The sequence below is a fragment of the Mandrillus leucophaeus genome, unplaced genomic scaffold, assembly GCF_000951045.1.
Source record: "Mandrillus leucophaeus isolate KB7577 unplaced genomic scaffold, Mleu.le_1.0 Scaffold218, whole genome shotgun sequence".
Lineage (NCBI taxonomy): Eukaryota > Metazoa > Chordata > Mammalia > Primates > Cercopithecidae > Mandrillus > Mandrillus leucophaeus.
The window spans coordinates 582,727-606,748 of NW_012102232.1; the positions used below are offsets into that span (position 1 = coordinate 582,727).

Here is a 24,022-nt window from a genome sequence, read left to right on the forward strand (position 1 = left end):
GAGATTTCAGGCTCAGAGTTGTGACGCAGTAAGAGAGATGTTAAAAAGTCATAAATAACCAGCTGTTTTCTACTTCCTCAATGATATAATGCAAGAAAGTGTACCAAAAAGTAATAAGGTATTTATGATACTTATGCTAAAAAGACTTCTATATTTATGCCTTGCGAAGAGTTAAGTGTAGATCATCCAGTGGGGTAGGATGACCTAAGTATAGACCATAATTACAGAAATGTAAAGTACTATGCTACAGTATGTGTATGCAACACCATTTATCTGAAGAAACAATTCATAATAGGTTGTAAAACATTCTCTTACTATGGTAACTGGTTAAAGTATATTAATAACGTTGCTTTACTGAATGCTTGCTGTGCTTTCAATGCCAAAGTTAAGGCTCCGCATAACAAAGAACAAACGTGCTTGGTTTAATTTGTAAGTTTAGATAACATTACAGTAATATTGCACTGATTAGAATTAATCAACAACACCAGAACAAATCTATGTCAAGTCTGAATTTTAAAACTTGAACATAATTATATTGCTTTCAAACCTGTCTTATATTTATTTAGTCTGCAAATAGTGTAATAAAATCAGTATCTCAAAACCAGATAATACATTTGAGTCATTCAAACTGTTATCAAACATGTCACTGGAGAAGCAATTCAATCAATAAAAAAATTTCTAATTAGCATATTAATTATTTGCGAATAAAAGGTGATTCCAAAGTACACGAGGGAACTTGAGGACATATTAGTTTGTCTTCTCGTTCTATATATCCCTATGAAATATTTTTGCACTATTAATTTCCAATAATCTAGGGGAAAAGATTTTGCTAATTAAAAGAAAACGTCAGCCCAGCCTTTGCATTAATTATCACATATTCTGTCTTGATAGGACTTAAATTAATGAGGCCCAGGTTCCTCCAAAATGGCACGTATTAAATAAAATCTGGACTTGACCGTGCATTCCTGTGGATATTGAAGTACATATGCATATTGGCTGCCAGGCAAATAAATTTTCAAAGTATGCAATTACCAAAGCTATGTGGGCCTTGCCCTGCTATCCATGAGCATCTCAATTACCTTCTAGTCATCAATGAAATAGGGTTCTGCAAAGATTCAAACTAGTTTTCTTGACCACCAACCACTTGTGCATATCAAATTTCCGAGCATACAAACGATTCCTTATAGAAAATAGAAAGTTCTCACAAAAAACTAAGATCCCAACAAAAAGGAAAGAAGAGACACAGTCTATTAAGTAGCCTTTTACATCCACTGCTAAAGTGTCATTAGACTGTAATTAGGTAGTTCACGTTTTATTTTTATAGAGTTGTTCATGTTTCTAATTGATTGGCTCCTAATGCTAAGAGGGAATGGAGGGCAGGGTGAGGGCAGCAAAAAGGTACAACATCTATTTTGTTTTGCTTTTCCCCCCTCCCACCATCTAGTTCAGGTATTTTGTGACTGAATACCCTGCCTTCTATTTTAAGTTCAGTATCTGAGCATGCCCTTACTTCTTTCCCCTTTCCATTTACTTTCTGACATCTACAAAATGAGCCACCACATCTGACTGCCACTTACCACATGGTTCCCCTCTACTTTGCCAGCTTCTGGGCCATTGTCTTCCTTTGCTTGAACATCTGATGGTTCTGCACAGTAAGAATCCTGTTTTTTGCATTTAGGGGCATACTTGCAGCACACTAATTGTTTTCCCATTTACTGTCTTTTAGGTTAAGTAAAATCTAAAATTTGGAATTGTTTTAGTTCCTTTTCTATTGCTTATAACAGAATACCTGAAACTGGATAAATTATAAAGAAAAGGATTTTATTTAAAGTTATGGAGGCTAAGTGCAAGGTCGAGGTGCCACATCTGGTGAGGACTTTGCAGAGTGTCACATGGTAAGGGGGGCTCAGCATGCTAACATGTGATCCAGGTCTTTTTTTTTTTTTTCTTTTTTTTTTTTCAGACAGAGTTTTGCTCTTGTCGCCCAGGCTGGAGTGCAATGGCATGATCACGGCTCACTGCAACCTCCGCCTCCCGGGTTCAAGCAATTTTCCTGCCTCAGCCTCCTGAGTAGCTGGGATTACAGGCACCAGCCACCATGCCCAGCTAATTTTTTTTTTTTTTTTTTTTTTGGTAGAGATGGGGTTTCACCATGTTGGCCAGGCTGGTCTCAAATTCCTGACCTCAGGTGATCCACTCGCCTCGGCCTCCCAAAGTGCTGGAATTACAGGCGTGGGCCACCACACTTGGCCTCTCTTCCTCTTCTTATAGAGCCACCAGTCCCACTCTCATGATAACTGATTGATCCACAGATTAATCCATTCATGAGGGCAGAAAGAACCCTCACAATCCAATCATGTCTTAAAATCCCCACGTTTTGATACTGCCACATGAGGGATTAAATTTCAACATGAGCTTTGGAGGGGGCAGATATTCAAACCATAGCAGATATCATTCATTTTAACTTATCAAATTCTTTTCTGATATAACATTAGAATAGTATCAGTATGTTAATTACCAGTCCCATTTTTATAGGGGCAAAATTACTGAGTGAAAGCTAGTTCCGATTTTCTTTCACCTGAATAAAGACGACTTTTAAAACCTTAACGTAATAAAATGGAAAGAAGAAAATATAGATTCTATGAATGAGTCCACCCTCCATTGAACTTTCTTTTTGGCCCATATTCTTCTCCTTCATGCAAACAGTGGTGACAAGGCACACAGTATCTCTGCCTTCCCTGTTTCTATACCACTACTGTTAAATGCTGAATTGAAGTCCACATGAAAGAAAACAATGAGTATATAAATTACTATAGATTTTTCAAGTGCTTCTATTATTTAATTCTAAGAAAATTTTGACTTGCTTGGAGATGTTTTCTGATCAATAAACTATCTTCTGCAGATGTTTGCAATGTGTCGTAGATGGATTCTATACATGCAATACAAATGAGAATAACAAGAATAATTAGTGATTAGAATACCTAATACTTATTAATACCTTACCAAATGCCAGGCACTGTTCTAAATGGTTCGCATGTAATGCCTCATTTAATCCTTATAACACCCTATAAAGGGGATAGTATCATTACCCCATTTACAGAATAAAGAAACTGAGGTAGATTGAGATTAAACCATTTTTTCAGGTTCACAGAGACTAATGTTGCAGACCCTAGCACTGATGATCATAACCACTATGCAATCCTGCCTATTAAGAAATATTAAATGAGAATTGCTACGTTATATATTCAACAGTTTAAAGGGGTTTTTAAAAAAACTATAGAATTTCACAGAGAAATCTCTCTCTCTAAAAAACTAACATCAAATATGAGTTTGAGCATATTGATCATAGTAATTCAATTACATATATTAAGTTTTTAACAAGGATGCACCCTATCAAGTTGATACAAAAAGAGCTGGGTTGTACCAAAGTTAGATGTTGTAGCCTACTTGGAAATACTACTTAAATTTTTATCACTTAAAAGCTCATTACCAACTAAGAAAAAAATGAAATACTTGACATTTTGGTATCTGTGATATTAAAAAGAACTAATATTTAATATTCAAGTGGCAACAGCTTGTAGAGTTTGCACACAACACCCACAGGGATCGATTTTTCTCTAAAACGGCCTTCAGGAGTCTGCCTTTTAAACAGCTGACACCTCCTTTCTCCGTATCCCTCTTTCCTGCCAGCACCATGGGGTGCTCGTGGAGTGCAGCAGCAGACGTGTAATTCTTCACTGCAGGATTTGTCTTTGCAAATAATGGAGAATGAGGGAAATTAAGAGAAATGTAATTTCCACAGAATCAACCTCAGTGTAATCTCGGCTACTAAAAATGAATAGATGTCTTTAGAGGGCTTTTCTCCATATGCACTCTCCGTCCCCTTTATATACCATCTATGAGGAGAGAGAAGAATCATTTATACCTAATTGATCGTCAGTCATTCCACACCTGTACCAAGGCTGCATTATGACAAGTATACTGTTGCCTGGCATTTTTCCAGTATGGCTAATTGTCGCAGTACTAATTTACTTACCTGTGGAATTTTCAACTTCCCCAGCCTGCTGTCAAGAAGATGCATAATAATGGAATAAAGGATTTAAAATGCCGAATATTGTAAATTATTTCACTTATCTTTCAACAGAAGGCTTTGACTAAGCCACATATTAGGTGGCTATAATTACTCATTGCTGGAGTAAAAAACAAACAAAAACCTGTCACATATACGTTTACCTGGTAGAATGACAAGAATCAAGTGAACCAATCTTTTCTGATGTACAGAAAAAAATACCAATCAGATTACCTAAAACATGTTCTTGATCTGCATGGCTTAGAGTAAATGTACCAGTTCAATTACTATTACGTTCCGCATTACAAAACACTTCCTTTCTGTTGTTGTTGTTGTTAGTATATTTAAGAATGTTTTTTCTAGATCAGATAGTAAGACAAAAGAGTAATTTACTGTTTTTTCTCCAAAAAAAGGTGGAAAAATTTCTAAAGGAGATATAGGCATATATGACTTTAATTGCATAAACTAGTAAACTAATTTGGGACATCTATACCAAGCAAATCTGGTCACCAGGATTTTTTTTTATGGTAGATTGTGTTTTTGAAAATTAATATTTCCCACGGAAAGCTATCACCCACAAGTATAATAACTGACATTTTTGTTACAGTTTGTTACAGTTCTTACAGTTGATGGCCCTCACTGTGGTACTTAGATATGTTTGATACATCTGTGAAAATTACCTAGCAACTGTGCAACTGTAATTTTTGTTATAACAAATGTAATTGTAATTTTACCAGTTTTAACAAATATGCCTGATTGTTTATGATAAAGGCAAAAATTTATAGATAAGGTTTAGGATTTCCTAAGGAAATTTGAATAGAATTGCTCATTTAATTCTTACAGTCTATTAAATACAAATTCTATAGGTTGCTTACTCACCCATCCTATAGTATTATTAGGTCCTCTAAGGAAAAAAAAAAAAGTTTTCTGGACAAGTTTGGGAAATGCTGGATTAAATATGTATAGGCTTATCTTTATTGTTGCAAAATATCACTTTAGAAACTTTATTTCAGGCACTTTGATATGCTAATCTGCACTCCGAAGAGAAGGTGTATGGTCTTTTCCAGCCTTATTTGACCCAAAGGTCCTATCACAGCTCATCTCCGAAGCCAAGAGTCTGCTGGCTCTGCCTGACTCACGCCTGGCACATCTCAGGGATTCAATACATTTTAGCGAAATTTCAACATTATCCATTTTCAATTGAATTCAAATGGTCTGTGATATTCTTTGCCTTAGACTTGTTCATGAGGATAAATATGCAAATAGAATCAGAAACACAAACTCATTTTTTCTACCAGATCTCAGCCCACATATTCCAAGGTAAAAGAGTAGCGCAATAATCCATTCTGGCACATTGACCTATAGCAACACTATTCCTTAAAATAGGATTTTTAAGCGGTAGAAAAGGAGAAAAGAAAACAACAGCTTCCTACCCAGCACATGCCTTCCATTTAGCATGTCTGGAAGATCGTCTCCTTCATTTCAAAATTGATAGCCAACTTTTTTTGTTGTTTTGCTATTCAAATTTCTGTCCTCTTTTTTTCCAGCCTATTTGCTCTAACACTGAATTTTAAGCATCTCTAAAAATGCTTGATATGTTATTATTCTTTCCAGATATCCTCTGAGAGCCAAGCAAAGAACATTAACGACGGAAGGAGGAATGAGGCTGGATACGGTGCAGTGAAAAAGGCACTTCCAAGAGAGGGGCACTCACTACCCAGAGACGCGACGGTGCCATCAGCATGAGAACTTACCGCTACTTCTTGCTGCTCTTTTGGGTGGGCCAGCCCTACCCAACCCTCTCAACTCCACTATCTAAGAGGACTAGTGGTTTCCCAGCAAAGAAAAGGGCCCTGGAGCTCTCTGGAAACAGCAAAAATGAGCTGAACCGTTCAAAAAGGAGCTGGATGTGGAATCAGTTCTTTCTCCTGGAGGAATACACAGGATCCGATTATCAGTATGTGGGCAAGGTAGGATTCCTTTGAGTGCTTTGACATTCTGAGTTTAAAAGCCCGAAGAAGTTACTTCTAATATATAGACGGGGAGGATGTGAACTATTCCCCAGTATAGTAAGAATTGTTGCTTATCTGGTTAAGACTTTTTTTTTTTTTTCCACTTGAGTAGTTTCGGAAAGAAGACTGTAGCAAAAAGCTGAGAAATGTTAGCCCTGCAACAAAGAGAGAGAAAATGCTCCAGTTGAAAGTGAAACACCCACAACCAACCGCATAGGATTATCATAAATCCTTTAATTTTTACTGTAGCTTAAAAAATGTGGTCTGGCTATTCTATAAAGTCGGGTGTATTAAAAATAGGAATGGAGAGATTAAGCTGTAAGGAAAGGAAGGCTCCTTTTTCTCTCATTCTAAAAGCAAATATTCTGAGCTATCGTCCTTTGGCCAAGTTCAAATTAACTACTTCTTAACTCTGCTACCTATAGCACCATCATTCTCTGGCCAAATGGAGCCCTTGGCTGTCAAAACCCACCACTGCCTTAGATTTGGCAGCTTCTGCTGCTGCTACTGGTTAGTCTTATCTCAAATAGTTGGCAAAAAAAACAGGTATTTCAAAATCTTGTGATTTAACTGTGGCAAAATTTGTAAAAGAGAAAAATGCTTATGTAAAAGTACTCTTTCCAAATATCATCTGACCATTTTATTGACTCCAGAAAGTAAAGTGAGGAGGCATCGCTTATTATAGCCCTCACAGATTACTGGAGCTGAGTCAGGGAAACAGCTTGGTGAGCCTGTCATCATGAGTTTCGTTGGAATTTTATCATCGGCTCCCTCCTTGTTGCAGAATATCTGCATACTGAAAAGATGTCAAAGAAAAAACAGGGCTACAGGCTTGTGCTTTGTAGGTTCCATGCCTCATAAGGTAATATTGATTTTTTAAAAAATCATTGTCACATATCCCTTCCTAAACAAACTGATAATGAACATAAATAGATACATGAGAAAAGGCATTCATTTATGATTACAGCTATGATTTTAAGACATCTGTATTAGGTTATCATGCAAAAAACATACATTCTGCAGATTCCAAAGGCTGCATGTTCACACTTCAATCTGTGATCAAATATCCCTGAATAACCATATGTAAATATTCTCTTTAAGTATTTACCACCATAAATGAAGGGAAGCCATCCACGGCTTGGGCTGACGTAACCAGGAAGTATTCCAATGATGTGAATTATTAATGTGGAATAACGTGAGAGAGGAAGCATTCGGTGAAGGGGTGAACATCAACACAGATCCCCAAGGATCTAGCCATGTATTTGCTGTGAAATTCACACTCTGTGTGACTACTAAAGACAGTTCAGCTACTTGTACTTCACTCCATTTCCTTTGTGAAATTTGAAGAGAACTAGGTGAATCGGGTGATGGTTGTAAAAAATAATCATCATCTTAAAATCTTTAAAGCACTTTTTACAACACAAATAGCATTGTTGCCATAGAAGATTAAGTTTTAAAAAGTGCTTTATCTAAGTGATGGTTCCCCTTTTTCCTTTCCAGTTTTCCTCTCCAATTGTGATGCCATTTTACACCTATAATGCCACATATTCTTAAAAAAAAGTGGGGGTGGGGGTGTTGGGGCAGGTTATTTCAGGATACTACAAACAGCAGTGGCTAAACCCACGTAAGAATCAGTTTTACAATTATAATTATGAGAAGTAATAGTGCCATGGGGAAAAGTTACAAGCTGTGGACTCGAGCAGATCCGAGAATGCGTCACTGTGCTGCCAGTTGCCAATTATGTGACCCAGGACAGGTTGTTCACCTTTCTGGGCTTTCATTTCTTCATCTGGAAAGTGCATGCACCAATGCCTACCTGGTAGAGTTGCAGTAAAGTGATACAGGCATTAGTGGCAGGGACAGAGTAGGTGCATAAAGAAGTTACTATTATTGGTAAAAATCCATCGTATATGTTCTATTAAATCCATGTGTAACACATTGAAGTGGCATATTGACTTTCATATCACTGCAGAAGTAAAATGAGGTAATTAACAAAGCTCGGTGGAAAATACAGAGAATCATGGCAAAATCTCTTCACAACCACAGCTTTGACTGGATTAGTTGGATTTGGATATTTTATTGGCAACTAGATAAACTTCCCTCCCTCCTCATCACCTGTCCTTCCCTGCTGCCCCTCCTTCTTCTCCTTGTAGTTATAACACATGAGATATTTGCTGGAAAAAAAAATCAAGGGCAACAACTGAAGTTGTCAAAGTTGCCGCCATGGCTGTATCAGACATGTGTTAAAGGTGGTTTTGAACTGTTGATATGACATTTTCTCAAATTCCTCTTTGAAGTTATATGATATCAACAGATCAAACAATTAGACGAGTATTTTTTACCACAATTAAAAATAATAGAAAAAAATACATTTTTAAAAAAGATAAAGGAGAGAGTTGCCCCTCATTTGTGGCCACAAGTTGGTCCACCTTTAATTTACCTGGAATAAAAGATACACCCGTTGCGTTGCGATTATCCTGCTCCACTAGGTCAGCAAGCTCTTGGCAGGAAAAAAATGATTAGACCAGAGCCGAGGTTCCAAAACTTTCTTGGTTCACAGAGCCCTTTTTCACAGAGCCCTTAGGCTCAAAGAAATACCTTATAGTGCCATGTATTAAATACTTCGACTCAAACAACTTAATAAGAATTTTTGCTTTAACAACTGAATAATTATTTGAAAAAATACACATAAATGGATAAAAAAAATTTATTTCACTCTTAACCACAGTTACAAATGGTATGTGTGCATCTCTTGAGCATGGCACAATTTCTCAATCAGATTGGACACAGCCCTCTCATTTCCTTTTCCACCTTGATTTTTGCACTGTAATTGCTTTTTATTACAGCCACTATGGAAAACCCAGCTTTATAAATATAAATCATTGAAAGGAATGCAGCACCACCTACTGTTGAAACTGTGAACTACCTTGAGCGAGTAATTCGCAAGGGGTCTGGAGAGGTCACGTGCTGCTGAATTTCCCTCCTTTTCCCTCCTTTTTTTTTTTTTATTTTTTATTTTTCTTCTTGTTTGAACTGTGGTCTTGCTCTGTCACCCAGGTTTAAGTTCAGCAGCGCAATCTCCGCTTACTGTAGTCTTGGCTTCCCGGGCTCAAGCTGTCCTCCCGCCCCAGCCTCCCAACTAACTGAGACTACAGGCATGAACCACTACACCAGGCTATCCCTCCAAATTTAAAAATATTTCCTGGTCAGCTCCCTCCTGCAACCCAGGTTGCCTCAGTGCATACTCTGGGAACCATTAGAATAGTTAGGTTGACATATAAAGGTGTACCAAGGCTAATAGAACCTTTAATCATGCTATTTAAGCAGATTACTACTAAATAAAAATCACTCCGAGCCCATCGTGGGTGCCTAACACTCAAAGGATCTATCTGTATGTGGAAGGATAGAAGCATTAACTGAGGAAAAGTAATACTGTTGAGAAAATAAAACTTAACATAGAAGAAATGTTTACATTATAAACATCTGTTTGTCTTTGTGTTGATTCGAAATTATGATGACGCAAATTAATTTGTGGTAAGTCATCATGAGGATGGTGGAGTGAGGAAAATGAGAATCAGTGAGGGAAACAAAGGGCTTTCAGGTGTAGAAGGGAAAAAAAAAAAAAAAGAGAGGGTCATGGCTGGCGGTGGGCGTCACAGCAGCCAAAGAGGAGTCCAGGGGCTGGAGTGGCAATGACGAGAATAGACAAGATGGTGCTTTACAACTGAAGCACAAGCAACTGCAGCGAGACCTTGCTGCTCCATCTTAACCTTGCTCAACCTTCCACTGCGTTCTGTTGCCAGTGAGATGAATGCAGAGACACGGACAAGACAAGGTGGGGAGGAATAGTGGAGAAAGCCCATTATAGCTGAAATATTGACAAAACAAATTCTGATTTATGAGAAAATGTCAACTTCCACTCACTTAAAATGGTGCTGGCAGGGAGAGGTAACAGGATAGGAGGTAATAAATGGTCCTGTATTGGGTAAGTTTCTGAGTTTGTGAGTTTCAGATATAAAACCGGGATGTGATTGTTTTCTAAACCGCGTCTCCATTTGGGGGCTGCTTGGAGCTGCTTTAGCTTGAGTGGCATCTGCGTCACCTGGGAACTTGTTAGGAATGCAGAGTCTCAGGCCCCAGCTCCAATCTGAGTGAATCAGAAATCTGCATTTTAACAAGATCCCCAGGTGAATCGTATGCATGTTAAAATTTGAGAAGTGCTGCTTTTAAAAATGCCTTCCCTGGGTCTCACCTCCCCAGACATTCTGATTTAGTTGGTTTTTAATTATTTATGATTCTAACATGTTGCCAAATTTGGGAACCACTGTCCTAGGAGGATCTTACTGCCAATCGTGATAACAAAATGTGGCAAGTTCAGTGATAAATTGGGCATCCACAAAGTGTTATCAAAATAAAAAGGAGAAGAGCCAACCAGGCTCTGGGGCTCAGCAGAGCTTCCTAGGTGTTTGAACCCCATCTACAGACAGAGCAAGTGTTAGCTTATACCGCAGAGGGAGAATTGCCAGGACCTCCCAATTAATCGGATGGAGAAGCCAAAGGTCTGAAAGCTGGAGTTCAAAGGGTCAGAGATTTAGAGATTGAACAACCAGCAGAGTGAAAGAGTCCTCACACTGACACAGAAAACACAAAGAGGTACATATTTTCTTGTCATGGGCTAAAGAAAAGAGTGTTTTATTTTTGTACAAAATCCACTTCGGTTATCTTTGGCTTATGTAAACTTAATATAGTAGAAAAATGGAAGGAAGCCTTATCATTCCACATTTTCAGAGATCCCTGTAACTCTGTAGCCTGTTTTCTGTAATGTAGCAATTTCCTGGCGATGATTGGTAGATAGTCTACCAATCATCTTGGTAGATAGTCTACCAAGTAGATTGGTAGATAGTCTACCATTCTTATGGAAAACCATCATTTCCATAAGAAAAAAAGAGCACAGGTAGATGTAGATACAGATTAGATTTTGAAGACACAGGCATTCATTAATACAAAGATGAATTTACATAAAATATCAGAATTATGCCTAACTTTACGCAGAAGATTTGCACAGTGCCATTCAACAGCTACAGCAACACTTAATTCCTGTCTGCTCCATTTTATCTTCCACAATGTTCCTTAACTCCTCCTTCCACACAATGTATACATAAGACCAGCCTCCACTAAAGCATTCGAGGTGTTTCTATTTTTAGTAACATGCCAGGAGCTCTGTTTTTATGGAATATAATGAACTGTATACTTTCACAGGCATTTTCTGATGGAAGTTGGTGATGGTTTTGGGGGGACAGTTTTCAAAAAAAATTGATAGCCTGTATTTTTTTTAAATATTATGAAAATGTTGGTTCTATTTGAAGCTCTAACATATAGGCTTTCCAATATGCCTTTATCCTCAGTCTTTAAAATTAATGTCTACCCAATTCAGTGAAGCCACTCTTCTCAAGATAATTAGACAGTAATGTTTTAACGGACCGTAAAAATAAAAGTTGTCAGCCATACACACCTTTAAAATTAGAAATGAGCAATTATTTGTTACTATAATTACATGATCCAAATTAGTAAACGTGAAGCAATATTTTATCCATTCTGAAAGGTTAAAAGATGCCATCGTTGAAATGTTGCTTTTTTAAATTCTTACACTAATTTGGTTTTTCCTAAAAAGAGCATAAGCTGAAGAGTAGAAACCTCCTGGCACTAATTCCATGCGTGATTCAGCGAGTCTCTGAACCACTTGTTGCTTCAAATAGCAATGTCAGATGAAAGCATCGTCATAGCTGATATTATCTGAGCACTACTTTGTTCTAAACCCTGTCTGGGCGCTTCAAATGGGTTATCTCATTGGATTCTCGCAGCAACCCTAATGCATGGATACTGTTTCCATCCCTGTGTTACAGATGAGTAAATTAAGGCTCAGAGCAGTCAAGTATTTCAGGCCATTGTCTCACATTGCTAAGACCCCGACAGACGATACTGTCTGGCCACCTAGCTACTCAGTTATATACCCTCCCCTGTATGTCCACTTTACAAAGCCATTTTGAAGCACAAGTAGAAAAAAAAAAAAAAAAAAAAACCGGAACATGCGTTGGTGTTCAATGATTGCATTCTACGCAATACCACAAAAACTTATTGAGAATGTATTGTGTGAAACCCAAAGGTAGAGAGAAAAAAAAAATTTTTTTAAGGCGACTTTTAAAGAGCTGCATGAATATGTTTGCATTATTGTTATGCACATTCCTTTTACTTTTTAATTTCCAGAACACATTAGTGGTATTCAAAATAGTTACATGTGAGCATTTTAAAAGGAGATACACAATTAGTGATCTTTCTGGTCACTGTGATTTTTTTTTAAGTGTCTCTTTCTTTCCCTTGATAACCCTCTCTAAACTTCTGTTCTGGTTCAATGACCTGCAATAATCTTTTCTCCCTGAATCAGGGCAAGTGCCTTTGGGCATATCTCTCTTCTTCTTCATTTAAATTTAATGCTCAGCCATTTAACTAACATTTTTATATTTCTATGAGTTAGCATATTTAAGAGAAAGTGCATGCACACACTTGCCCATTGGATATACTTCTTAGAAAATATTTCTAGAAGTAACTTCTCAACAGCCGTTATTGGAAATAATCCTCATTTGTTTCCACTGAAAGTGAAACCAGCTGGTTTCACTTTCTTAATGACAAAAGTTTCAATTTGCTATTTGATACTAAGAAAACGAATGTCTTGTATAGCAGCACTTTTCTGGCTCTTAAACTTCCCTCTGTGCACAGCTCATGTGGAAAGCAGAAAAGTTAAAATGTCTGGCCTTGGTCACAAACCCAAGGCAACTCTTACCTTGGCCAACCGCACAGCAGAGTAATAGAGAAAGCCTCACAAGGAGCCAATCCCAGATCCTCCACCTTCCATTTCATCATGCCGGTGGAATCCTAGAGCCTCCTGCTTGAATTCAATTTGTTGAACAAAATGGAGGGCTAGAGCTGAGCGTGTGGCTTAGGCCTGTAATCCCAGCACTTTGGGAGGCCGAGGCGGGCATATCACGTCAGGTCAGGAATTCGAGACCAGCCTGGGCAACATGGCAAAACCCCATCTCTACTAAAAATACAAAAATTAGCCGGGCGTGGTAGCGCATGCCTGTAATCCCAGCTGCTCAGGAGACTGAGGCATGAGAATCGCTTGAACCTGGGAGGCGAAGGTTGCAGTGAGCGGAGACTGCGCCTGCACTCCCAGCCTGGGCAAGAGAATGAGACTGTCTCAAAAAAATAAACAAACAAACAAGGAGTCAAGTAAAGAGTGAAGGGTTTGCATCCTTTTTGTTCCCACTGTAGCTGTTACTTCCACACCCCAACAAGTTAAACAGAGGGTAGAAGTTGTTGCAAGGTTAGAGAGGCTCCCGTGCGCATTATGGACACAGCCCTTTGCATCTCTTCCATAGGCATTTTTAAGTATTTCTTTATTGATCAGCATAACTTGTTCGTAGTATTAGTAAACCATGTAAATACTGATTGCACCAGAGTTCATTTTTTTTGTCATAATATGGGTCTGTAGTAGCAGATGGGAATATAAATAAGCTGAATGCCAACATCCTACTTTACATTTCTTTTCAAATCAAGATCTCTAATTGTTTTCAACTTCATTTCAGATTCAGAGTACATGTGCAGGTTTGTTAGTTGGTTATATTCCGTGAAGCGAGGTTTGGGGTACAGCTGATCCCACCACCTAGGTACTGAGCATAGTACTCTACAGTTAAGTTTTTCCACTTCTGCCCCCTCCCTCCCCACTCTAGTAGTCCCCAGTGCCTACTGTTGCCATCCTTACGTCCATGAGTACCCAATGTTTAGCTCCCACTTATAAGTGAGAACATGCCATATTTGGTTTTCTATTCTTGTGTTAATTCACTTAGGATAATGGCCTCCAGCTACATCCATGTTGTTGCAAAGGACACGATTTCATTGTTTTTTATGGTTGCATAGTATTCCATGATGTATACATACCACATTTTCTTTATCCAGTCTACCATTGATGGGCACCTAGGTTGATTCCATGTCTTTACTGTTGTGAATAATGCTGCACTGAACATGTGAGTCCGTGTCTCTTTTTGGTAGAACAAAAATCCCTAATTTTAATTGTGACTAAACTTTATTTCAAAAATCAGATAATAAATTCCTGACATATTGTAATCAAGCATCAACAGATTCCTAAACCACTGGTATTTTTCATTTACATTGATATGAAAAGCCAAGAATACATTGTAACCAGAATTATACATTTAACTTTTAGAGGCCTCAACCTCTCTAGCCAAATTTAAAAATGTCTTCCTTATGTTCCACCCACATTTACCAAAAATAAACAGACGTTTGGGAGGGGTCCTCCCTTTGATAGGCTTCATCAAATTAGGAGATTATGTTTAGATGTCAATGTGCCATTGCAACCTGGAGGGGGCAACTCGGTGTGTGTGTTGGTGTAGGCTGCTGGGAGCAAATTCCTATCTTCCTACAAGCTTTTATTTTGCCAGTTACCAAGATGACAACAAAATATAACCATCATGAACATGCTAAATATATCAGTGTTCTTTGCAAACCTTTCTTTCCATTTAGAATTGAAGGTAGATCAAAAAGAAGTACAGAATTCCCCGCAAGAAAATTAGAGCTTTTTTATCACAATTATCAATACATATGTAAAAGTAATGGGTATCCTCAAAGGCCCATGTAAGGAGTCAAATATGAAATTACGTGACCTGGAATAAGAAGAGAAGAAGCATGCCAAAATATTTCCCAGGGAAAGCATTTATAGTTTCTTCCAGTTTTTTTTTTTCACAGAGAATATATATGCACAAAAAAGAGAGGCATTTTAAAAGATTAAATATATACATGTGAGAAAAATATGAATAAATATTTTAGGTGAGTTGGTGTGTTTCAAAGGACTTAAGGGCAGTGATGAGGGCATAACAAAAAGCTTGAAATATCACTATGAATGTGGGATTTAATGCCCACTAGAGGGAATGGAGATTGCAGTTAGGAAGGTAGTTGAAGTTATCTCAGTTATGGCCTTTTTGGAATAGATTTGGAGAGAAAATCCTTTTCATTCATTCCACAATTACTCGCTAGAGAGTATAAGTCAATAGCATGGGCAGACTGTCTATGTTTCAGCCTCAGCTGCACTTCTGACTATGTGTGTAATATTAGGCAAGTAATTGAATCTCCCTGTGCCCCCTTGATTCCTTAACTGTTAAATGAAAGAAGTCATAAAATTATCGAGGTGATAATTAAATAAGTTAATACACAGAAAAGGCTTAGAACAGGGCCTGACACATCACACTTAGTAGTAAGGAACTGAAGCAAGACCCGCGTAAGGAGGGAAGGTGCCCTGCTGTGAAGGGTGCCTTCAAACAACAGGTGAAATGGAGAGAAAGAAGAGCCGAAGGTGAACAGGTGATCCCACTCATGGCCAATGTTGTGAAGCCAAGTATTATGGGTCAGAAGATGGTGCCAAAGCAGTGAAGGCAGCTGAGTCTGATGCATCAACAGCAATTCGGGGCATGAGTTTATATAAAAATATGAAGTTGCCTTTATTATTCTAACTATAAGAAAAATAATATGCACACGACACCTCACATTGTTTGAGGATCCCTGGCAACTGGTAGATTCCCCTCTATTTAAGGATATTTATCCTTTCATTTGAAATCATCATCATTTTATGGTACAGCTTGGGGTTTATATTATTTCAATTGCCATGAATGTTATTATAGAATCTGGTTAACTCTTGTTTCTTTGTAATAAGAAAGTTTAAGATGCCCAGCAATTTTTTAAATGATCTTTTCACTTGGGTTATAATAAGGTTTTAAATAGGAATTGTTATCACAGTTAAGTTAGGATTAATATCATAATCTCCTTATATAATGGAACCAAAGTTTTATTGTGAGAAAATTGCTATTGATTTAATTACTTAATTACCCTGAATGTTTCACCTTTTTAAGAGTAGAATAATTAATTCTTTGTTTAAGGTTGAACTTTGACCTTAAATATATTGAGCAGTGTTTCAAATTGGACCCCAGACCTACTCTTTCAATTAGTACTTCAGACATTTAATGCAAACTTTGGAATACTTACATCTTTGCAAACTCTGCAAGACCCTAGCCTACATGTCTTACTCATCCTTATATACCCAATAGTGCCTAGCACATATTTTTGCACATAAAAACAGCCAAATACTACTTGAATTAAGCTACAGTGAGCACAAAATATTAAAAAACCACCTTGTTATCTAAAAGCTACTTTCTAGTTTTTCCAGCTTTATTGAGGTATAATTGATAAAAATTATATATATTTAGGGAGTACAATATATTTTGATATACATTGTGAAATGATTACTATCATGCTAATTAGCATATCCATCACCTCACATAGTTACCATTTGTGTGCATGTGTATTTGTGTGTGTGATGAGAACATTTAAGATCTATTCCCTTAGCCAATTTTAAGTATACAGTACAATATTAACTACAGTCACCACGTTGACATTTGATTTCTATGCCTCCCAATTGATTGCTGCAATGATTTGGTATGAATATCATTGGTAGTGTTTTGTGGTATTAGCTTGACAATGGAAAATCTAATGTCTTTAAAGTTCAAGGATGCTTTAGATAGTAAACATATAAACCAAGTATATTATGAAAGTCTTTCTATGAAAATTTCATATCAAAATGGCACAAATATTTTATAATACAAAAGAAGAAAACTCAAGCTTCCTTAGTGCAAAACAAAGAAACTAAAGACAACATGGTGTGCCATGCACAAACTAACAAGAAAAATAAGAAAAGACATAACAAATAATACTGTTTCATGAAAGCTGGTTCCTTTGAGACGTTTACAAATTAAAATCAGACATTATTTAGGGTCTCAGTAGAAGAAAGTTTGAAACAAAGTGAGAAAAAGGCAAACAGATTTGGCCAATGGAAAGCAAATTTCTTTTTCTTAAACTTGCTAGGAAGCTACATTGTACAGACAATTCAAGTGTTCAGTAAAAGAGAAATCATTTAAAACCTGAGATTGTTGATTGCAACGATTCACAAAAGTATCAGCTATAGAGAGAAACGTGATAATGTAGGGACAGAAAAATTCTATATAATGACATTCTTTTAACCAACTGTATCTTTTAATCAACATATTTTGAGTTCTCACAGAAAACAATCATTTCTGGAAAATAATCTCATCTTAATGCTTTCTACTACTTGTGAGTACAAATCAGAAAAGAAGCACAAAAGAGGAAATGTAGAGAAAATCCTGCTTTAAAATACAGTTATACAAAGCTTTAGCATGCTGGATTGTTTTGTTTTCTTTTGTTTTGTTTTCATAAATTGTGAAACATAAAAATCTGGCCCATTTCCTTATTACTCTGGAGCATAAGGCTTTTTGAGGGGTCAGAGGTATTAGGGGTCAGTGAGGATCAATACCCCCGCCAGGAAGCAAAGTTCCCCTTTAGGAAATAAGAAAAGTGTTATACTTGACCATTGAACAACCCAAGGGTTGAGGGCACCAACCTGCACAGTTGAAAATTCTTGTATAGCTTAGCTACAAATGGCCTACCATTGACTGGAAGCCTTAACACATATTTTGTGTGTTATATTGTTATATACTGTACTTTTAAAGTAAGCTAGAGAAAAGAAAATGTTGTTCAGAAAATCATGGCTGGGCACAATGGCTCATGTTTGTAATCCCACAACTTTGGGAGGCCGAGGTGGGTGGATCACTTGAGCCCAGAAGTTCCAGACCAGCCTGGGCAACGTGGCAAAACCCCATCTCTACCAAAAAAGAAAAAATTACAAAAAATTAGCCAGGCATGGTGGCATGCACTGTAGTCTCAGCTACCTGAGGTCAGAGGATCTCTTGAGACCGGGAGGTCAAGACTGCAGTGAGAAAGATCATGCCACTGCACTCTGGCCTGGATGACAGAGTGAGACCCTGCCTCAAAAATATATGCATCATCATAATAATAATAATAATAATAAATAATAAGAAAATCATAAGGAAGGGAAAATATGTTTACTATTGATTAAGTGGAGGTGGATCACTTAAAGGTCTTCATCCTCATACCCTTCATGTTGGGGGAGGCTGAGGAGGAAGGAGGGGTTGGTCTTGCTGCCTCAGGGGTGACAGAGGCAGAAGAAAATCTAAGTGGACCCATGCAGTTCAAATTCATGTTGTTCAAAGGCCAACTGTACTTTCTTATCCTGTTTGTGCCTTGACTATTCTGTCTATCCTCCCAACCACATATATGTTAAAAGAAAAAACAAAGGGCAGCTATTTAGCTTATATTAAAGCTATGATCTTGCTGATTACCAATCCACTTGCCTCTTCAAGGAAAATAGAGTCTTCAAGTCAAATCGAGAAAATTAAGTGACTTGGGCTAAGTTGTGTGGTGGCGCTTCGTTTCATTTTACCCGCTTTTCAACAGTAGACATCGCTTCCCTGAGTTTTAAAATTATAATGTGGCCGTCAAAATCTTGACTGCCACACAAACCAGCAAGTAACACCTAAAGAAGGGGAAGGTCTAGGGTGGGAAAGAGAGAAAAGAGAATTCAACACAAGAGAAAGTATTCCCTGGCAGGCTACGAGTCATCACAGATTACCTTTTAGCAGAGTTTCATGGCAGAAAACTTGTAGTGAAACTAGAGAGCAATGATAATGTTGTCTCGTACTGTGTCTAGCTTTACAGCTTATAAAATGCTGTCACATGCACAAGCATTCCTCAGGTGATCCACATAACCACTGTCTAGTTGAACTTCCTCAGGTGATCCACACAACCGCTGTCTAGTTGAACTTCCTCAGGTGATCCACATAACCGCTGTCTAGTTGAACTTCCTCAGGTGATCCACATAACCGCTGTCTAGTTGAACTTCCTCAGGTGATCCACATAACCACTCTCTAGTTGAACTTCCTCAGGTGACCTACATAACCACTGTCTAGTTGAACTTCCTCAGGTGATCCACATAACCACTCTCTAGTTGAACTTCCTCAGGTGATCCACATAACCACTGTCTAGTTGAACTTCCTCAGAAGATCCACATAACCACTGTCTAGTTGAACATGATTCATTCCTTTTGCGTGTGAGCAAACATAGGCTCAGAGGAGTTCAGGGACCGCAGGGCTATTGCCAGCACAATACCAAAGCTGAGACTAGAGTTCAGCTTTCTTTAGGGGTTTAAGTCTGATACTCTTTCCCTATATCACATTATTAAAATATTAAAGTAGCAGAGAGTATTTCAGATATGGTGGACAAATGAAACAATGACATAAATGGGAGGGAGAGGAGCACAAAAGTTCATGCCACTGACATCGCAGTGAGGACACTTTCCCCAGCCGTGGCCATCAGATAGTATGAATTTCTGTTCACTAGTGTTCCAGTTGGTTTCTTTAACTGAAGGAGGAGGACGGGGAGAAGGAGAGCTTTTGAAATGGAGGAGGAAGAGGAGAGGAGGAGAAGAAGGAGGACAACAGAGAAACGAGAAAGGGAGCTTTCAATATGAGGAGGGAGGAGGAGAGCTTTTGAAATCTAAGCTGGTTCCCAAGCAAAAAAAAAAAAAACTAATAAATGAACTCATTATCTTCTTTCCTAGAATCATTTGCCATTAATTCCCTGACAGTATGAGAGGTTATAGAATTCAATTTACTCATCATTTATTGTGCACATACAGGATGCTTGAGAGTTATGAATTTAAGTAAAAAATAGTCATTTGTCTTATAGAGATACATAGCTTTAACTTTTTAGATCCTAAGTAAAAGTCAACATAAAAGAATATAATATCCAACATATTTTTTACCTTTCAAGAAGAACACATTTTGGAAAAAGTCCATTTGCTATTAAGGAACACATTTTTTTGAATTTCTGCCCTTTGAATTATCATATCTCAAACGCCTGCATTTTATCTATTGATATTCTCCTCCAAGGCATATGTGTCAAACAGAAAGAGAGAGAGAGGGAGAAAGAGAAAGGGGGCTGGGGGAGTGTGTGTGTGTGTGGGGTGTGTGTGTGTGTGTGTGTGTGTGTGTGTGTTCTTTTTTGGGATTGCTGAAGAGATTACACATAAGGCAAAAAGGTAGTATTCTAACTGGTGAGTTACGATGCCTTACTAAATCAATTTTTGACTGGGATCTGGCTCTCAGCTTGATTTACCACTGGCTTTTTGAAAATGAAAATGTTAGACTAAGCAGGAGCTGAGACTAATGTCACAGTCTGCCAAGGCGAGAGGGACCTTGGACTTCAAAAGCCAAGCATAAAGCAGTAAACAATGCCTTTTTGGGGAAACAACTTTATGCAGTTAATAAACCAAAAGGCATTTGTTTAATTGACAAATCCCAAGTGAACAATAACATTTATTATAGTTTGTATCATTTGTGCCAGTAGAATTTACGAATAACTTAGCCTGGGGTCTGATATAATAAATACAAGGAATACAGAAATGTTTATAATCAGTGTGGGTAGGGTTGCTTTGATGTGAATGAGAGTAGACTTTGGAGTCAGGCAGGCCTTGGTATCCTTTCTGGCTCTGCACTTAACTTTGGATAAATTACTTAATCTCTCTGGCCTCAGTTTCCTAATCTGAAAAAATGGAGAAAATAAAAGTTGCCCCTTGGAGTCATTGTGAGAATTAATGGATGGCAACACACTAAGCATTTTTGCAGTACCTGATACACAGTAAAGCATTCAGGAAGGGTTAGTTTTCTTCCCTCCTCCACTGGGATTCTTGAAGGACCACATGCAGTTTCAGTTCACCTTGAATTTCGGAAATATGGAGCTACTGTCTTAGTTTCTTGTTCCTGCTCTAACAAGTCACCACAGATTCGTGTCTTAACACAATACAAATTTATCATCTTATAATTCTAGAGGCCAGAAATGGGTTTCACTGGGCTTAAATCAAGGTGTCTGCAAGATATCTTTATGGAGGCTTCAGGGAAGGATCCATTTCCCGTCTTTTCCAGCTTCTAGATACCACCTGAATTCCTTGGCTTCTCAGCTCATGGCGCCTTCCTCCATCTTCAAGGCCAGAAGCATAAGGGCTTCAAATTCTCTCTCTCTTCCTTTCTTCTTCTCTCTCTCTCTCTCCCTGTCCTCAGCTCCTGTCATCACATTTCCATCTCTCACTCCAACTCTCCCCTGTCTCTTTCCCTTGTAAGGACCCTTGCCATTACCTTGGGCTCACCTGGGTGATCCAACATAATCTCCCCATCTCAAAATCCTTATCTTGATCACATGCATAAAGTCCTTTTTTCTATGTGCGAAAACACAGTCACAGGTCCCGGGAATTAGGACATGGACATCTTTAGGGGAGTGGGTGCATTAGTCTGCCTACTACCACTATTATCACTCTAAAGTTGTGTTCATTTAAGTTATTCTGTTACTTCTGACATGAAATTCAAGGTATTGAGTGTAAAAAAAATGATTGTCAAGGGAATTAGTAAATTTCTGTTGTGTTTAGGCTTAAAGTTCTTTTGCTTTTAGCACTTTGTCAAAAATTATCCTCCACATGACACAAGTCTGTTTCAGGGGTTATTAAATGTAACAAAAGATAAAAAATTGAATTGAGTAGGGTTATGCAGAATCTCTGCAAATACAGATCCTTTATGATATTATTTAAGTGTATTTTAAAAGTCACAAGGTACATATTGATAAGAAAGATGGAAGGATGGATGGATGGATGGATGGATGGATGGATGGATGGATGGATGGAAAGACAGATAGGAGATAGATACATAGATAGACAGACACACAGATTTAAAAGCTTGATCAATGTTCTCAATTTGCTGACCCCAGGGGACATTTGGAAATATCTGGAGATATTTTTGGCTGTCACAACTTGGAATGACGCTACTGGCATCTAGTAGGTAGGGACCAAGGACTCTGCTGAACATCCTATAATGTATGGGACAGCTCCCCAAACAGTTACCTAGCCCAAAATGCCAATAGAGCAGTGAAAAACCCTGAACTAGATAATTCTTTGTAACTCAAAATATTGTTTGGTACAGAGTAAGCCTTTAATGAATGTTTATAGAACTAAATGTAAAAATGGAGGAAAAAATGTATTGTGGTTAATAGAGTAGGCCACCTGGACTCAAATCTTGTTCTTATTCATGCTGTCGTGCTGAGAAGTGATTTACCTCCTGTATTGCCTCAGTTGCATCATCACTTAAGAGGGGATAAGAATAGAATCATGGGAGGAGGTTCCAAGATGGCCAAATAGGAACAGCTCCAGTCTACAGCTCACAGCATGAGTGACGCAAAAGACGGGTGATTTCTGCATTTCCAACTGAGGTACCAGGTTCATCTCACTGGGGTTTGTCGGACAGTGGGTGCAGCCCACGGAGTGTGAGCCGAAGCTGGGTGGGGCATTGCGTCACCCAGGAAATGCAAGGGGTCTGGGAATTCCCTTTGCTAGCCAAGGGAAGCTGTGACAGACGGTACCTGGAAAATCGGGACACTCCCACTCTAATACTGCACTTTTCCAACAGTCTTAGCAAATGGCACACCAGGAGATTATATCCTGTGCCTGGCTCAGAGGGTCCCATGCCCATGGAGCCTTGCTCACTGCTAGCACAGCAATCTGAGATCGAACTGCAAGGCTGCAGAGAGGCTGGGGGAGGGGTGTCCACCATTGCTGAGGCTTGAGTAGGTAAACAAAGCAGCTGGGAAGCTCAAACTGGTTGCAGCCCACCACAGCTCAAGGAGGCCTGCCTGACTCTGTAGACTCCACCTCTGGGGACAGGGCATAGCTGAACAAAAGGCAGCAGAAACTTCTGCAGACTTAAACGTCCCTGTCTGACAGCTTTGAAGAGAGCAGTGGTTCTCCCAGCACGAAGTTTGAGTTATGAGAATGGGCAGACTGCTTCCTCAAGTGGGTCCCTGACTCCCAAGTAGCCTAACTGGGAGGCACCTCCCAGTAGGGGCCGACTGACACCTCATTCAGCCAGGTGCCCCTCTGAGATGAAGCTTCCAGAGGAAGAATCAGGTAGTAACATTTTCCATTCTGCAATATTCGCTGTTCTGCAGCCTCCGTTGGTGATACCCAGGCAAACAGCGTCTGGAGTGGACCTCCAGCAAACTCCAACAGACCCACAGCTGAGGGTCCTGACTGTTAGAAGGAAAACTAGCAAACAGAAAGAACACCCACACCAAAACCCCATCTGTATGTCACCACTATCAAAGACCAAAGATGGATAAAACCACAAAGATGGGGAGAAACCAGAACAGAAAAGCTGAAAATTCTAAAAATCAGGATGCCTCTTCTCCTCCAAAGGAATGCAACTCCTCACCAGCAAAGGAACAAAGCTGTATGGAGAATGACTGACGAGTTTAGAGAAGAAGGCTTCAGATGATGGGTAATAACAAACTTCTCCGAGCTTCAGGAAGATGTTCCAACCCATCGCAAAGAAGCTAAAAACCTTGAAAAAAGACTAGATGAATGACTAACTAGGATAAACAGTGTAGAGAAGACCTTAAATAACCTGATGGAGCTGAAAACCATGGCATGAGAACTATGTGACACATGCCCAAGCTTCAGTAGCCAATTCGACCAAGTGGAAGAAAGGGTATCAGTGATTGAAGATCAAATGAATGAAATGAAGAAAGAAGAGAAGTTTAGAGAAAAAAAGAGTAAAAAGAAATGAACAAAGTCTCCAAGAAATATGGGACTATGTGAAAAGACCAAATCTACATCTGATTGGTGTACCTAAAAGTGACAGGGAGAATGGAACCAAGTTGGAAAACACTCTTCAGGATACTATCCAGGAGAACTTCCCCAAACTAGCAAGGCAGGCTAGCATTCAAATTCAGGAAATACAGAGAATGCCACAAAGATATTCCTCGAGAAGAGCAACCCCAAGACACATAATTGTCAGATTCACCAAAGTTGAAATGAAGGAAAAAATGTTAAGAGCAGCCAGAGAGA

At 38.6% G+C, this 24,022-nt stretch overlaps 1 protein-coding gene across 1 annotated transcript in view; it reads left to right on the forward strand.

Annotated features, from left to right (window-relative positions):
• Positions 1-5,495: 5,495 nt before the first annotated feature.
• The window catches only part of CDH6 (cadherin 6, type 2, K-cadherin (fetal kidney)), a 67,820-nt gene continuing 49,293 nt past the window's right edge, over positions 5,496-24,022 (forward strand). Inside the window, exon 1 of the mRNA XM_011980811.1 lies at positions 5,496-6,039. Coding sequence (XP_011836201.1) covers positions 5,812-6,039 — 228 coding nt within the window. The 5' untranslated portion in view covers positions 5,496-5,811. The remainder of the gene's footprint in view (positions 6,040-24,022) is intronic.